Genomic DNA, 13,977 nt, shown 5'->3' with positions numbered 1-13,977 from the left:
AGTCAATGACTTTGAAAACATCTATGTTTCTTTAATTAAACACTTGGATCTCCAAGAGGCTTAAACAGGAGCCAAAAGCACAGTCATAGTGCCACCACACATTTGGAACCAAATGAGATGGCAGAATCACTTTGTCTCCCATTCCATTCCTTTTGGAACTAGAAAGAAAACTAGAAAGAAAATGTGCTATAGCTTGTGTGATATACGCCAAGGTCACAACGTATCTGAAAAGAATGGGTAAACTATGCAGTTCTCAAGAGGATACCTGTGAAAAGAATATTAAAACATTTGAAAAGTAGTTAAAATAATTTAGTGTTTTGAAACTCTGACGAGAAGAAACCTTAACTCTTCAGAGTTCAGAGCTTATTCTCTGCAAAATCACACCTGGATTTCTGTACAGAAAACAACATTTCTTTCTAGAAGAAACTGAATTTCCTCTATTAAGCCCAAAATATTTTTTTGTGGGCAAAAAGTACCAATGTGTGAGTTGTAGGCAGAATGAAAAGCCTCAACTACAGAATTTTCCACACAGAAAACAATATTCTTCACCCATGAATAATAATTGAGAACACTCTCCTCACCATCCTCCTCAGAGTTACCAGCCCTTTTGGGGGAGAAGTGGCACTCATCATGGAGACCTGGAGCCATTTAAAAGACTTATATCACTCATCCGAAAGTCAAAGGTCACTGTTTTGAATCTTAAGTTTTTGTGTGTGACTGCCCCTTGTGTTTTAAATATTGCTTCATATGTACAAATCTAACAAATTACATATGTAAAATGAAATACAAATGAAGTTTTGCACAATCCTATATATATATATATATATCAGTCATGGGCAAACTTTTTCGACTAACATAAATTTAACAGTATTTTAGTGGAAGACTCCAGGGGCCATCCAGTCCAACCTCTTTTTGCCATGCAGGAAAAGGATAATCAAAGTACACAACAGATGGACATCTAACCTTTGTAGTAGTAATAATAATAATAATAATAATAATAATAATAATAATTCCAGGGGCCATTCAGTCCAACCCTCTTCTGCCATGCAGGAAAAGCACAATCAAAACACACCTGAGTGGTGGGAGGGAAATATGGTTTTGGAAGCAGGCAAGGTGAGGGGGAAAGGATCTGTGTGGTGACGAAGATGAGGGAAAAAAGGCTTTTGGGGACAAGGAAGGGGAGGAAAAAGGCTTTTGGGGCAAGGGAGGTGGAGGAAGGGGGAAGAACAGGAAAGAGGAGAGGAAGCTTGGAGTGGGGGAGGTAGAAAGAGGGAGGGGGAAGAAGAAAAGCACACAGCCCCTCAGTATGCTTTGCTGAGCCACAAGGGTCTACATTGACCAAATAAACTAGAGTACCCCAGATCAACTTCAGAATGGGTTAGAAAGGTTAGAAGAGGTCAATTGTTCGTACTGATCCCTCCAAGCCTCTGCCTGTGACATAGATCATATCTATTGACTGTCACCTGCAGTGATGTTGTTCGGAGTAACAGGATGACAAGGGAGGGGAGAGAAGAGGAAACCCCTCTTCTCTACCCCCTTCCTTCTCCAATCAGAGGACAGGAGGGTACAGCAACTGCCATCCCATGTCCCCAGACAATCTGAGCCCAGGAAACTCGGGATTGCAGAGAAAACAGTTGTGGCCAGTTCTGGAAGTTTTGGTAAGACTCGCTCAAAATTGGGAGAAAGTACAAATTCTGGGCCAGAATTTGGACAACTCTTCAACTTTGGTTAATGTGTAGCAAGGCAATGTGCTTTCCCTGAGTTACCTCAGCTGATGGGGGGGCCATCCAACCTAAGTAGTCAGTGTAGATGTACTCTCCCTCTCTTCCCTCTTATTCTCCCTATCTTCCTTCTTTCATTTCCTCTCTTCTTTTTCTCCTTCTTCCCTCTCTCCCTCTATTTTGGATGAATGCATGAACATCGGAGTTTTGAATCAAATTGAAAAAGACTACTGTTTTTAGTATGAAATTTGGTCTTTCATCCTCATTGTCCCCTCTGCACTGAACAGCTGTTCCGATTTATTCAAAGCTTCTAAGACTTTGCAAAAGTTGCAGTCATTGATGGAAACATGTACATAAAGATGTGGGCACTGTCTGGAGATTGTTTCATATAACCAGCTTTGTATGCAATTACACAGTATTTCTTAGTCATTTGATTCTACACACATTCTCCCATCTCTTCCCCAAAGGTTACACTTTGCTGTTGAGGGACCTGGTTATTCCTGACTACACAAAGCACCGTATTTTACATTATCAAAATGGCACCTTTATTGCTATTGTGCTTGCTGCCTGGAATGTTAAACAAGTGCCTCAAATTAGTGGACTCTCCTGTGACATAATTAGTGATAAGTAGCAAAGTTTTCTCCTCAAATGATTGCTCCATTTTATGACTCATTTATTATGATATATTTTGTTTTCCATGGCTTTAGAGGATGGAGGCCCTTACAAAATTGTGTTGTTTTTAATGTTGGTACATTTTTGATGGAAAATAGTACGTTTAATCTTTGTGTTGATGGCATTTCTTTTAAAATTGGCTAATCCTCGGACTCTGTGAATGATTTGAATGTCAGTAACATTACAATTAGGAAACAGTGTGGTGTAGTGTTTTGAGCATTGGACTATGACTCTCAAGACCGGGGTTCAAATCTCTGCTCTGTCATGAGACCAATTGGATGGCCTTGGGCACGTCACACTCTATCAGCCTCAAAGGAAGGCAATGACCAACTTCTCCTGAACAAATCTTGCCAAGAAAATCCTGTGATAGGTTTGTTTTGGGGTCACCATAGGTCAGCAACAGCTATGGGTTTTTTTTGTCGTGTCAGGAGCGATTTGAGAGATTGCAAGTCACTTCTGGTGTGAGAGAATTGGCCGTCTGCAAGGATGTTGCCCAAGGGATGCCCAGATGTTTTGATGTGTTACCATCCTTGTAGGAGGCTTCTCTCATCCCCATATGAGGAGCTGGAGCTGATAGAGGGAGCTCATCCATGCTCTCCCTGGATTTAAACCTGCAACCTGTCGGTCTTCATTTACCTCTTACATCCTCCCAAATGAGGAATGCTAAAACTGGTACTTGAACATTTTCTTGAATGTCTGGACACCCTGATGAGCAAGAATGTTTTGTATTTTGAAAATGCATTCACAAGTTTCATGAGCTCAGAACTGGTCAGAAAACAGCTTTTGTCCAAAAGGTTTTCTGCGCAGAAAGCTTACTTTCAAGACATAATAGGCACAAAACTGCATATATTTTTTTTGCATAGAGAAAAAAATTAAATTGGAAATAGCCTAAAAATCGCATGGTTTTGGTAGAAACCAAAAATATAAATATTGCAAAGATTTATATCCCTAGGCGGTATTACTCAAATTTGTTTTAAAACCATAGCATCAGGTACAACTATGCTATAGAATGAATGAAGTCTGACATTGCTTTGACTGCCATGGCTCAATTCTATGGAATCATGGGTCTTCATCCTCCTCTGCCAAAGAGTGCTGGTGCTTCATCAAATTCTAATTAATCAAACCATGATTCAATTCCAGTGACAGTTAAAAGTGCTATCAAACTGCATTAATTATATAGTGCAGTAGGTTTGTGCAATTTGGTTGTAGGGTGATCCGGTTTTGGCATCCAAATTTTGTTGGGCACTCAGATCCATTTTTGGAAGCCTCCTGAAAATCAGCTAATGGAAATATTTGTTTTTGGCTAGGCAGCTGAAAGATCTGGGAAGATCTGGCCAATTGCAGCAATTGGGAACTTACAAGGCTACCCTTTCTGTTCCTGGGATCCTTTCCTTTTTTCCTTTCAAGGGAGTCTGAATTTGAACAACGGCGTTAAGGAAGCACCATTCCTGGAACTCTTTCTTTTTTTGCCTTCAAGGGAGTCTGGGTTCAGCAATGGGATCAAGGAAGAATCCATCCTAGGACCCTTTCCTTCCTTGTGTTCAAGGAAATTAGGGTTTCAGTGACAGGGTTAAGGAAGCAGCCCTCCTGGGACTCTTTCCTGTATTCCTTTCAAGGGAGTCTGGGTTTGAAGAAGAGTTAAGGGAACATCCTTCCTGTGACCCTTTTTTTTCTTCCTTTCAAGGAAGTCTGGGTTTGAGCAACGGGGTTAAGGAAACAGTATGTAAGACATGCCACAGTGTTCTTCTATTCAGCTTGGTCCAACAAGCAGGGCTCACAGGAAAACCCTGTGTAAGCAGCACGTAGCAGCCTCTTTGCGCACTGCATGATGCCAAATAGGGGAGAAGGAGCCATGATCAGCTGCCATGTGGTCCTGTAATGGACGAAAAACATGAAATCTGGGCCCTTACTGTTATGGCCATCTGGCCAAACCGAACAAGCCAGATTGACTGAATCCATGCATAAGCCTACAATGTAAATGCACCCCTAGTCGATTTGAGCATGTTGTCAGGGAAAATATTCATAAGGAAATATCTTATGAAATGTTATGTGGTTTAAAAATTGATTGAGGAGGAGAGGTACTTTAATTTCTATAGTGGAACACTCCTTAGTATGTACTTTTATACTAGCAGAATAAGAGCCAAAAAGAGCTTCAAATATTTGAATACGGTGCCTGAAAGTACTGATCTATACAGGAAAAATAAAGAGGAAAGAAGCCATCATAGCTGTTTTTATAATAAACACTTTCAGAGATGCCAACTTAAATTAATTTAGAATTTATAGGGTTTAATTTATTGTTGCTCTGCAGAAGAATGAATAAAATAATGTTTGGCACAGAAATAAATAATAAAACCTAAAACTTTGAAGTCAGCATTATCAGCTTTAATTAGTTTTATCAGTGTATTAATCAACAAGGATTTCACTTCATTAATCACTGAGGATTTGTTTCAGTATGTGGGAGCTGTAAGTTAAGATCACAGCCTTTTTTATTTCTGCAAGGCTCTTTTGGCTTGCAAATACTATAAGAAGGAATGGGAGTAGTGAATCTAGAAGATGGCTTCTAACACTAAATGGTAGTTTTTTCTTGCCCAAATTATAATTAATCTTACAGTACACCCACTCTTTCAAAAATACAACTACAGTATATTTAGTTTTTGCTTTTTAAATATCATTAATCTTCTGAAAGATTTATTATGCAAGACCAGTAAGATCTTCAAGGAACATTATCACACCACGTCCTTTTAGCATCTATTAGCACCACCATCCTATTCTAGGGAAATGAGAACACAGAGGTATTGCCCTTCTTACTTTTACACAGCCCCCTAATAATGATTATTAACACAGATTTTCCTATCTGCTTTCTACACCACCACATTGACTATTCCTCTTCACCTATGCTTTGCCCTTCCTAGATCATGCCCATTAATTTTTTAATCTGCACAATTTCAAGATATGGTTAATTATAAACACAGAGGAGACTTTATCCACATGTGGTGGAAATGTAAAGTAGTAAAGTCTTTCTGGCATCAGATACATAAAAAATAGAACTAATTCTGCAATTCAAATTTGACTTAAAACCGGAATACTTTTTATTGGGCATAACAGACTTTGACACAGATAATAACACAAATAAGTTTTTTTCATTTAGTTACAGCAGCAAGAATTAAATTGGCACAGTGCTGGAAGAACAAAGAGATACCTTCGATAGAACAGTGGTTACTTAAAACGTTAGACATTATGAACATGGACTTACTAAAACAAAGGATATTGCAAAACAAAACCAAAATAAAAGAAACAAACTGGAACAAGCTATTAAACTATTTTAAAAAAGAAAATAAAGAAATAAATATAAGAATGAAACAATTTGAATGAGTAAATAAATACATAAACAAGACCCACGTCCAAAAAACCAGAAGAAATAAAGACCTACAATCATGTCGAAGATGGATAAATCCTGACCTGGGAACCCTGGAAGTGCGCCATTCCATCTGAGACCAACTTCTCGGTCACCAGTGTACTCCCCCTTCTTGTTACCCCCCTTTTTTGGTTCTTTTTTATTTTATCCCCCCTACTCCTTTCTCATTTTCTCCTTTCAATTCACACTACCTAGACTATTTCATAATGTTCCCCCACTTTCCATGTATACTGATGCTTTCATTTTCTTTTTAAAGTATAAAAAATAACATTTCTATTGCTTTCCTATCACGCTCAACTCTTATGAGCACTTATTGTAAATAAAAACAATTAAAAAAAGATATGGTTCATTATTGCAAGAATGTGCCATTTCATTTTTGTTAGCATGTGATTTCACATTTAAGTAGTGCCATTTTTCTAGTTTCCCATGCATGCATTCATCTCTCAGTACTTTCCCATCCTACTAAATACGAATGCATTGTTGATTCCAGTGGATTGCGATGCATTCCAAATCCCAGCCTTATATAAATTAGTTTATCCTGTTGGGGATGGTGTAGTTATTGACAATTGAAGACTTGGCTCTGGGACCAGTAATTCAATTAGTGGACAGCGGCAATTGGAAAGAAACTTAGAATATCTGCGACATTGGATTTACCCTGATTTGGATTTGGTTTTAATTGGCATGTTTAATTTATCGTTTAATGAATTGTATAATGTGTTTTTAATGTTTTAAATGTAATTTTTGATTGTTTATATGCTGTTAGCATCATATGATGCTTGTGTGAGGCCGTCCTGAGCCCCACTTTGGGGGGAGAAGGGTGGGGTAGAAATGCATGAAATAAATAAATAAAAATAAATAGTTATCACTGCCAAACCTGATTTTTGGGGTGTTGAGTCCACAACAACAGAAGTCTGGGGGTTACAATCAGTGATAATGTTTGTCAATTAGCATTCAGTACACCACAGTACAACTAAAGATGTGCACACACATTCAAAAGGTAGTTCTCTTTGTCAAATCAATGCTGTTAGTGTGTGCATAAATGTAACTGAGCACACAAAGCAGTAGCTTTTGCAAAAAAATATTCTTGCAATGTGTCTTGCATAAATGGAATACTTATACACAAACAAACAAAAATCAGAATCGTGCCAGGAAAGATATTCAAAACTGTACCATTAAAATAAATTTTTTAAAAATTAAAAATTGTGGGTGAATTTTTAAGCAAAAGGGGCAACTAATGGCAACACAATAATAGATCCTCTCCACCTGCTGAAAATTGAATGGCTGCAGCTTGGGAACAGAGAAATGGGGTAGAGAAACTGGGTTGTAGAGAAAGGTTATGCCCACAAAAGTTACACCATACCACCATATTGATTCACCCAATATTGTATCAGCAGCACAACTTGTTACCTATTGTATCAGTTTCAAAGATGAAACAATGCAATGTTAGGAGCCTATTCATAGGTTTCCCCTATGAATTAAAAGATTCAGCCAAAAAACAAGGGGAACCCTGGAATGCCACTGATATATAATGATGTGTGATAAGCAGTGTAATCATGGGCTGTTAAACTACGACCAATATGCACCCTCATGTGATAATGCTCTATGTTGAGTCTTTTGACACACTAGACGTTCCCTATCACCGGAAGAGCCGCGCCGGCGGTGCTCCGAGCAATGGGAGTGGGGAGATGCCCCGTCACTGCTCTGCGACTGGCTGCTGCACCCGTGACACACCTGAGACACGTAACCGAGGCATTTCCTTCCATCGACTACCAAAGGACAATCCACGTGGGACATCCGTAGGGATACCAAGGTGCTTGTCTATAAAGCTATTGTCCTCCCAACCCTGCTATATGCCTGTGAGACATGGACTGTCTACAGACGTCACATGCAGCTCCTGGAACGTTTATATCAGCGCTGCCTCCGGAAAATCCTGCAAATCTCCTGGGAAGACAAGCGGACAAACGTCAGTGTGCTGGAAGAAGCAAAGACCACCAGCATTGAAGCGATGGTCCTCCAACATCAACTCCGCTGGGCCGGCCACGTTGTCCGGATGCCTGACCACCGTCTCCCAAAGCAGTTGCTCTACTCCGAACTCAAGAACGGAAAACGGGACGTTGGTGGACAGGAAAAGAGATTTAAAGATGGGCTCAAAGCCAACCTTAAAAACTCTGGCATAGACACTGAGAACTGGGAAGCCCTGGCCCTTGAGCGCTCCAGCTGGAGGACAGCTGTGACCAGCAGTGCTGCAGAATTTGAGGAGGCACGAGTGGAGGGAGAAAGAGAGAAACGTGCCAGGAGGAAGGCGCGTCAAGCCAACCCCGACCGGGACCGCCTTCCACCTGGAAACCAATGCCCTCACTGCGGAAGAAGATGCAGAGCAAGAATAGGGCTCCACAGCCACATACGGACCCACAAGGAAATCCATAATGGAAGACCATCTTACTCGTCCAACGAGGGATCGCCTAAGTAAGTAAGTAAGTAAGTCCCTATGACAAGGAAAAGGTAAACTCAGAATTGGTCAAATGGACCCAAAATAATGTGGAAATTTACTGAGTCAGTTTCTCTCTTGTTCTACTTCCAGCCTCTTAGTTAGCCTTTCTTTTCCTATTATTGACATTTCAGACCAGTACACAATAAATACACTTTCAGTCATAAATAACGTCTAACATTTTATCATTTTTCAATTACAAAATATATTTACAGAGTGAAAAATTGCTCATTACCCTATCAGTTCATCCTTGTGCTGTTCCACAATTGTAGGAGGAACATTTGAGACAATGACTTGCATATCCAATTGATTGACCACAGAGACCTGGAAACAGATAAGCAAAATGCAGTTGATGTTCCAAATTGTATATTTTTATCTCAGAAAAAGAAGCAAATAAATATCTTGTGAAGTTATTAATCCACACATGTAATTGTTCTTTATTGGAGCCAGAATGATGAAACTTGCCAAGCAAGACACAGTCAGATAATTGCTATTGTGTTCTTATATTTACATTGACAAGATTTTAAAATGTTTAAATTTGGCTAGAACACACCTCAGTTCAGAAAAGTCATAATTTCATAATTAATACATTTATCTGCAAATTAACTGTCAAGATTACTCATATTAGTTTAATGGAAGCAATTGTCAATGTGTACACAATTTAGGCCATGAAACTGATTGTCAAAGCCATTGACTTGTTTTTAAGATTGAAGTAGTCGTTGCAAAATTCAAGGACATTTTCAAGACAGAAAGGACAACCTTTAATAGCAAGAACAGTGAGAGTTCATACGTATGTTCACTTGAAGGAGAAATCAAAATGTGTTTGCTTCTTCTCCAAAATGGTATAACACAACTGGCAAAGATAAAGTGAGGTAAGGAATGTAGCTTGACTGATTTTGGAAATGTACATGGGAATAAGAAAACAAAAAGAGGAAATTTGTGACTTCCTCTGTCAGACCGAAAATTGCTTTTTCCAGCTGGCATTCACATTTCTGAGTGGAGAAAAAAACTGAGAGAATGATCTCCATTTCATGTGAGAAAATACAGTTCAGAGCTTTGTTCAGGCTGTAAAAAGAGAAGTTACTTCAGATTCCAAACTGTCATGGTCTTGATAAAATCAGAATTTTCTGTTAAATGGTTTGGGAAGTCAATTATAATGTATATATCATATTGTGTTTTTTCTTCCTGAAAGATCACACAACACACACACACACACACACAGGAAAGTAACATAATCTATACCCCTCCTCCAATAAACAGACATTGTTTCTGCAAGATAAGGATTAGGAAGGACAATCTGACAGTAATGTTTCTCAACTTAAATTATTATATCGCTCATAAATACTGTCTGTAAAACCAAACTGGAAAAACCAACTATGCTTGTGCTATATACTCTGTTACTTTCCTAATAGTTTGTTGTTATCCACGTCAGTGTGCTGGAAGAACCAAAGACCACCAGCATTGAAGCGATGGTCCTCTGCCATCAACTCCGCTGGGCCGGCCACGTTGTCTAGATGCCTGACCACCGTCTCCAAAAGCAGTTGCTCTACTCTGAACTTAAGAATGGAAAACTGAACGTTGGTGGACAGGAAAAGAGATTTAAAGATGGCCTCAAAGCCAACCTTAAAATCTCTGACATAGACACTGAGAACTGGTAAGCCCTGGCCCTTGAGCACTCCAGCTGGAGGTCAGCTGTGACTAGCAGTGCTGCAGAATTCAAGGAGGCATGAGTGGAGGGTGAAAGAGAGAAACGTGCCAGGAGGAAGGTGCGTCAAGCCAACCCCGACCGGGACCGCCTTCCACCTGGAAACCAATGCCTTCACTGTGGGAGAAGATGCGGGTCAAGAATAGGGCTCCACAGCCACCTATGAATCCACAAGGAAACCCATCATGGAAGACCATCTTACTCAGCCAACGAGGGATCACCTAAGTAAGTAAAATAAAGCTGCTTATTATGCTCCATTTTCTTGAGGAATAAGGGATAATTTATTTATTTATCTATTTCCGGTATTTCTACCCCGTCTCTTCTCTACCCCCGAGGGGGGACTCAGGACGGCTTACATTTTGGCAGCAATTCGATGCCACTACAAATAAACAATTACAATAATACAACAACCATTAAAATATATAAAGCATTAATTAAAACAATAAACAGTATCATCAGCTGTCACGCCATTCTAGTCAATTTCCAACTGAAGTGCTAATTAAGTCTGCTGTCCAAAAGCCTGGTCCCAAAACCACAATTTTAATTTCTTCCTGAAAGCCAGGAAAGATGTAGTCTATCTTATCTCACTTGGAAGCACGTTCCACAGGCGGGGGGGGGGGGGGGACACTGCCGAGAAGGCCCTGTCTCTCCTCCCCGCCAGGTGAATTTGCGATGTTGGCGGGAGTGAGAGTAGGGCCTCCCCGGATTATCTTAAATTACGACGTGGGACGTAGAGGCAGATGCGTTCGGTGTGATTCAGTCAAAGGTAAGCATTCATTAAGTTGTCCAAATCAATGCACAATTAACATATTGCAAAACAGTGACACTTATGTGTTGCCTGGGATGTCTATGTATGAATTAGCATCCCATGATCAATGCTGATTTCAAATGTGAATGATGAAAAGGGATGTGACACTGCTTGCATTGTCCTTCAAACCTAGCGGAAGGAATACAGCCGAACTTCAGGGGAAGAAAGGCTAGAAAGGAAGGAGAGACCATCTTCAAAACTGAACTCAGCCCTGAGAAATTCACAAATGTGGGGGAGGGGAACTTGGTGTGATGGTGGGTATACCATGCAGGGTATATGTCTGCCAAGGGACGAGCTCACTGCCACCTGATAAATATATTTTGAAGCCTCTGTATGCAACCTATCTACCAGCTTCTAGTGACTGATAAGCTTCCCATTTTTGCAGTCATAACCAGACAGCAGAGGCTACTGATGAGTCACTGTACATAACTAGGAAATCTGGGTCTGCTTTAATTAGTGTCAACTGCCTACAGCAATAGCATCTGAAGATCCACCTAAAGTAGGCCAAAACACATGCAACTTCAAGAAATAACTGTGTGTAGAGAAAAAGTACTCTAAAAAAACCCTGACTTCTCCTGCAATAGAAGTACACATCAAAACACATATTGCTGTACTTACAAGTACATCTGATTTGTTACTCAGTCCATTCCCATAGTCGTCAGTGGCAATGACCTGAAACTTGAAATAAGATCGTCGCATATTTTTGAAAAGCATTGCAGTTTTGATAAGTCCTGAATATGGTTCAACGACAAAGCCTTCTTTGCCATCTTTGATTGGAGGAACGATGAGTCGGTACTGCATAGCGCTGTAGTTGCCAGTGTCTCTATCATTGGCCTAAGTAAAAATAATGATACAAAACAGAAAAGTTACTGAGATAAACATGTGATTAAGAAAAATATACTTTGATCTTTTTCATTCATTTAATAAATACTGTTATGTACAGTAAAACAATAAATGCAACCTTCTACTATATAAAAAAATCCCTGATAGTTATTTTTAGCAGTATCATGTAAAATAGACCATCAAAAATAGCATCAAGTGGAAAATTGCAAATGGTATGGTAGAAATGTATTTAATATGTTCTGTAGAGCACATAGCTTAAACCAGTGGGTCAACCTTCCCTTGTACCTACAGACCTACAGAATTATTCAACGAAAAATCATAATGTTGAGTTCCAGTGATTTTAATGGAAGAGGTGAGCACATGCCTAAGTTTGTTCCATAGAAATTAGTTCCACAGAAATTAGGAGGAGCCCCAGTGGCGCAGTGGGTTAAACCCCTGTGCCAGCATGACCCCTGTGCCAGCAAGACCGACAGGTTGCAGGTTCAAATCCGGGGAGAGGCAGATGAGCTCCCTCTATCAACTCCAGCTCCTCATGCGGGGACATGAGAGAAACCTCCCACAGGATTGATAAAAACATCAAATCATCTGGGCGTCCCCTGGGCAACGTCCTTGCAGACGGCCAATTCTCTCACACCAGAAGCGACTTGCAGTTTCTCAAGTTGCTCCTGATATGACAAAAAGTGCAGTATAAATATGTTAGTTTTGGCTTAATTATGCCTTTCAATAACGGATCTTCTGCCACTTTCTAAAAATGTTTAATGTATTACTGATTAAACAGGTTGTTGTCATGTTTTGAACTCACTACCTGGTGAGATCAGGCAAACCCCCTCCTTAGCAGACTTTAAAAAAACCCCTGAAAACCTGGCTCTTCTGTTGTGCCTTTGGAGAGTGACCACTTATCCCATTTCTGTTTGCCCCGTCTATAGTGTTGCCCCTATGATGCACTTTCCCCTGCCCTAAACTGAAAGCCTTACCCCACTGTTTTTATTCTTCTTGGGCTCCCCTTGTTTACACTTTTTCTACTCCTACCTCACCCAGGGTTTTATCATTTTATCTCATCCATTTGGCCTGCCCATCTTGTTCGATTTTATATTGTGTTAATTTGCTTTATTGTTTGTTTTGCTACTGTAATCTATTTTCTGTTGTAAGTTTTGGTTTTTGCATTCTGCATTTTGCTGTGATGTATTGTATTTAGATTGCGGTGGGGTATAAATAAAGATTATTATTATTATTATTATTATTATTATTATTGTCTCTAATATTATATTATTATCTCTAATTTCTATTTTTGCATGTTGAAAGGTGACATGAAAAGTACTGCCCATTCAAGTAGAAGATATTTGGAAAGGATCCAAACTATTAATTCTTGTATCAACTGCCCAGATTCCCACTTCCTCACCAACTTGCAATTATAAAAATGGTTAACCTTTGAATGTTGAAGTTTCCCAAATGCAATGTACCAAATAAGTATAAAGTGTTTACTTTAGGAGAAACTATGCTTAAATATACATCTTTTAAGAAAATGTATGTTTTAAAATGGATATTTTATAAGAAAGTACATTCAAATACACCTTCACTTCACTTATGCAGTATGGAAATTCCCACATTTTGCAGATGAATGTGGAAAGGGGAAATATGAACACATAAATAATCACATAAAATAGACTGATGCTTCCATCCATAGTTGTCAGTTGATTAAGCTGTAAAGATTTCAACACTAGCACCTATTCATTTGAATTCCTTCATGTTTTCTGATTTATCATCCATTTAAAGATCTTTAAATTCAAGATATATGTGCGCACATTTCGGTATCATAGTCAACTGCTTTAGGACCACCAGTGGAAAACTCTACTTTGCCTATGATATAATATACCTGAATCCTTTTTAATACAAGCCTGGTTTTTAATCTCTATAATTTGTCCTGAAGATAAATATTTTTGTCACTTCATTAAGGGAAGGTATATGATGCCTCATAGATTGTAATATGATTGTCAGAGAAAAGAAAGAAGAGTAGTTATAATTCTAATGGCAATATATCTTTCTTTTTGTTCATCTTGCAAATGTAAACATGTGGTTCTCACAATGCTGTTATGAGGAAAGTGATATATTTATTATTTATTTATTTACTATATTTCTATATCCTCTTCTCAGCCTGAGGGCAACTCAGGGCGGTTTGCAACATGGCACAATTTGATGCCACCATAATATAACAAACAGTTGAAAGCATATAACATACATAAAATTCGATAACATAAATTCAATAAAACATCAATCCTTCGCATCTCGTTACCAAAATCATTATCCAATTGAAATTGTCCAGCTGTT

The 13,977-nt window shown here is 39.1% G+C and overlaps 1 protein-coding gene across 6 annotated transcripts in view; it reads right to left on the bottom strand.

Moving 5' to 3' along the window:
• Positions 1-13,977, bottom strand: part of PCDH15 (protocadherin related 15) — a 1,134,710-nt gene that overhangs the window by 66,672 nt on the left and 1,054,061 nt on the right. For all 6 annotated transcript variants that reach the window (XM_067465706.1, XM_067465711.1, XM_067465710.1 and 3 more), the window contains 2 exons: positions 11,428-11,643; positions 8,532-8,620 (listed from right to left, as the gene is read on the bottom strand). In XM_067465706.1, the coding sequence (XP_067321807.1) occupies positions 8,532-8,620; positions 11,428-11,643 (305 nt within the window). The remainder of the gene's footprint in view (positions 1-8,531; positions 8,621-11,427; positions 11,644-13,977) is intronic.

The sequence above is a fragment of the Anolis sagrei genome, chromosome 3, assembly GCF_037176765.1.
Source record: "Anolis sagrei isolate rAnoSag1 chromosome 3, rAnoSag1.mat, whole genome shotgun sequence".
NCBI lineage: Eukaryota > Metazoa > Chordata > Lepidosauria > Squamata > Dactyloidae > Anolis > Anolis sagrei.
Note: the sequence above shows the minus strand (reverse complement) of the source record. Positions and strands in the feature narration are given on the sequence as shown.